At 52.7% G+C, this 2,085-nt stretch overlaps 1 protein-coding gene across 1 annotated transcript in view; it reads left to right on the forward strand.

Annotated features, from left to right (window-relative positions):
- LOC107307246 (DNA (cytosine-5)-methyltransferase 1-like) overlaps positions 1–71 on the forward strand; it is a 5,185-nt gene extending 5,114 nt beyond the window's left edge. Inside the window, exon 8 of the mRNA XM_015850735.2 lies at positions 58–71. Within this exon, the coding sequence (XP_015706221.1) occupies positions 58–71 (14 nt within the window). The remainder of the gene's footprint in view (positions 1–57) is intronic.
- The last annotated feature ends 2,014 nt before the right edge of the window (positions 72–2,085 follow it).

A 2,085-nucleotide genomic window follows, 5' to 3' on the forward strand; every position in this document is an offset into this window, starting at 1 on the left:
CCCCTTTATTACCCCCCCACCCCCCCAGCCCTTCACTCCTTACTTATCCACCCGTAGGACCCCCGCCCTGATTGTCCACAACCCCATTGGCCCTATGGGGGTCTTCAATACCACCCCCAACCCCATATTATTAATCCCTGTCCCTATTGGGGTCTTCAATCCCACCCCTTTATCTCTATGGGGGTCTTCAATACCACCCCCCCATCGCTATTGGGGTCTTCAATCCCACCCCTTTATCCCTATTGGGGTCTTCAATCCCACCCCTTTATCACTATTGGGGTCTTCAATCCCACCCCTTTATCCCTATGGGGGTCTTCAATCCCACCCCATAACAATCCTATCACTATTGGGGTCTTCAGTCCCACCCTTCATTATTCACACCCCCAATATCCCTATGGGGGTCTTCAATACCACCCCATAACACTCCTATCCCTATTGGGGTCTTCAATCCCACCCCTTTATCCCTATGGGGGTCTTCAGTCCCACCCTATAACACTCCTATCACTATTGGGGTCTTCAATCCCACCCCTTTATCACTATTGGGGTCTTCAATCCCACCCCATAACACTCCTATCCCTATGGGGGTCTTCAATCCCACCCCCCAACCCCCCTTGTCCCTATAGGGGTCTTCAATCCCACCCCTTTACCCCTATTGGGGTCTTCAGTCCCACCCCATAACACTCCTATCCCTATGGGGGTCTTCAATCCCACCCCCAACCCCATATTATTAATCCCTGTCCCTATTGGGGTCTTCAATCCCACCCCTTTATCTCTATGGGGGTCTTCAATCCCACCCCCCCCATCCCTATTGGGGTCTTCAATCCCAGACCCCAATGTTAGGGGTCTAACACCCTATATCTGTGCCCCCCCAGACCACCGTCCCCCCCGTGGGGCTGAACTTCAACCGGTTCACGGAGGATTCCCTATTGATCCCTATTCCCACCCCTTTATCCCTATTGGGGTCTTCAATCCCACCCCTCTATCCATTTTAGGGTCTCCAATCCCACCCCCCACCCCTTTATTATCCCTATAGGGTTCTTCAATCCCACTCCCAACCCTATAGGGCTCTTCAATCCCACCCATTTATCCCTATAGGGCTTTTCAATCCCACCCCCCTTAATTATCCCCCTCTTACCCCTATTGGGGTCTTCAATCCCACCCCATAACCCCCCTAACCCTATTGGGGTCTTCAATCCCACCCCTTTATCACTATTGGGGTCTTCTATCCCACCCATTCCCCCCCATATCCCTATAGGGTTCTTCAATCCCACCCCATAACACCCTATAGGGCTCTAACACCCCCTCCCCTATATCTCCCCCCCCCAGACCACCGTCCCCCCCGTGGGGCTGAACTTCAACCGTTTCACGGAGGATTCCCTATTGATCCCTATTCCCACCCCTTTATCACTATTGGGGTCTTCAATCCCACCCCATAACACTCCTATCCCTATAGGGTTCTTCAATCCCACCCCTTTATCACTATTGGGGTCTTCAGTACCCCACCCTACCAACTCTTATACCTATAGGGGTCTTCAATCCCACCCCATAACCCCCCTTATACTTATTGGGGTCTTCATTCCCACCCCCCAACCCCATATTATTAATCCCTATCCCTATTGGGGTCTTCAGTCCCACCCCATAACACCCCTTTATATCTATTGGGGTCTTCAATCCCACCCCCCAACCCCACTAACCCTATTGGGGTCTTCAATCCCACCCCATAACCCCCCTTATACGTATAGGGTTCTTCAGTCCCACCCCCCAACCTCACTAACCCTATTGGGGTCTTCAATCCCACCCCCCTTAATTATCCCTCTCTTACCCCTATAGGGGTCTTCAATCCCACCCCTTTATCCCTATTGGGGTCTTCAATCCCACCCCTTCCCCCCCATATCCCGTTATTCCTATTGACTCATGGCCTCCCCATCCCTATAGGGGTCTAACACCCTATATCTCCCCCCCCTCAGACCACCGTCCCCCCCGTGGGGCTGAACTTCAACCGTTTCACGGAGGATTCCCTATTGATCCCTATTCCCACCCCCCCCATCCCTATAGGGGTCTTCAATCCCAGACCCCAATGTTAGG

The sequence above is a fragment of the Coturnix japonica genome, unplaced genomic scaffold, assembly GCF_001577835.2.
Source record: "Coturnix japonica isolate 7356 unplaced genomic scaffold, Coturnix japonica 2.1 chrUnrandom520, whole genome shotgun sequence".
NCBI lineage: Eukaryota > Metazoa > Chordata > Aves > Galliformes > Phasianidae > Coturnix > Coturnix japonica.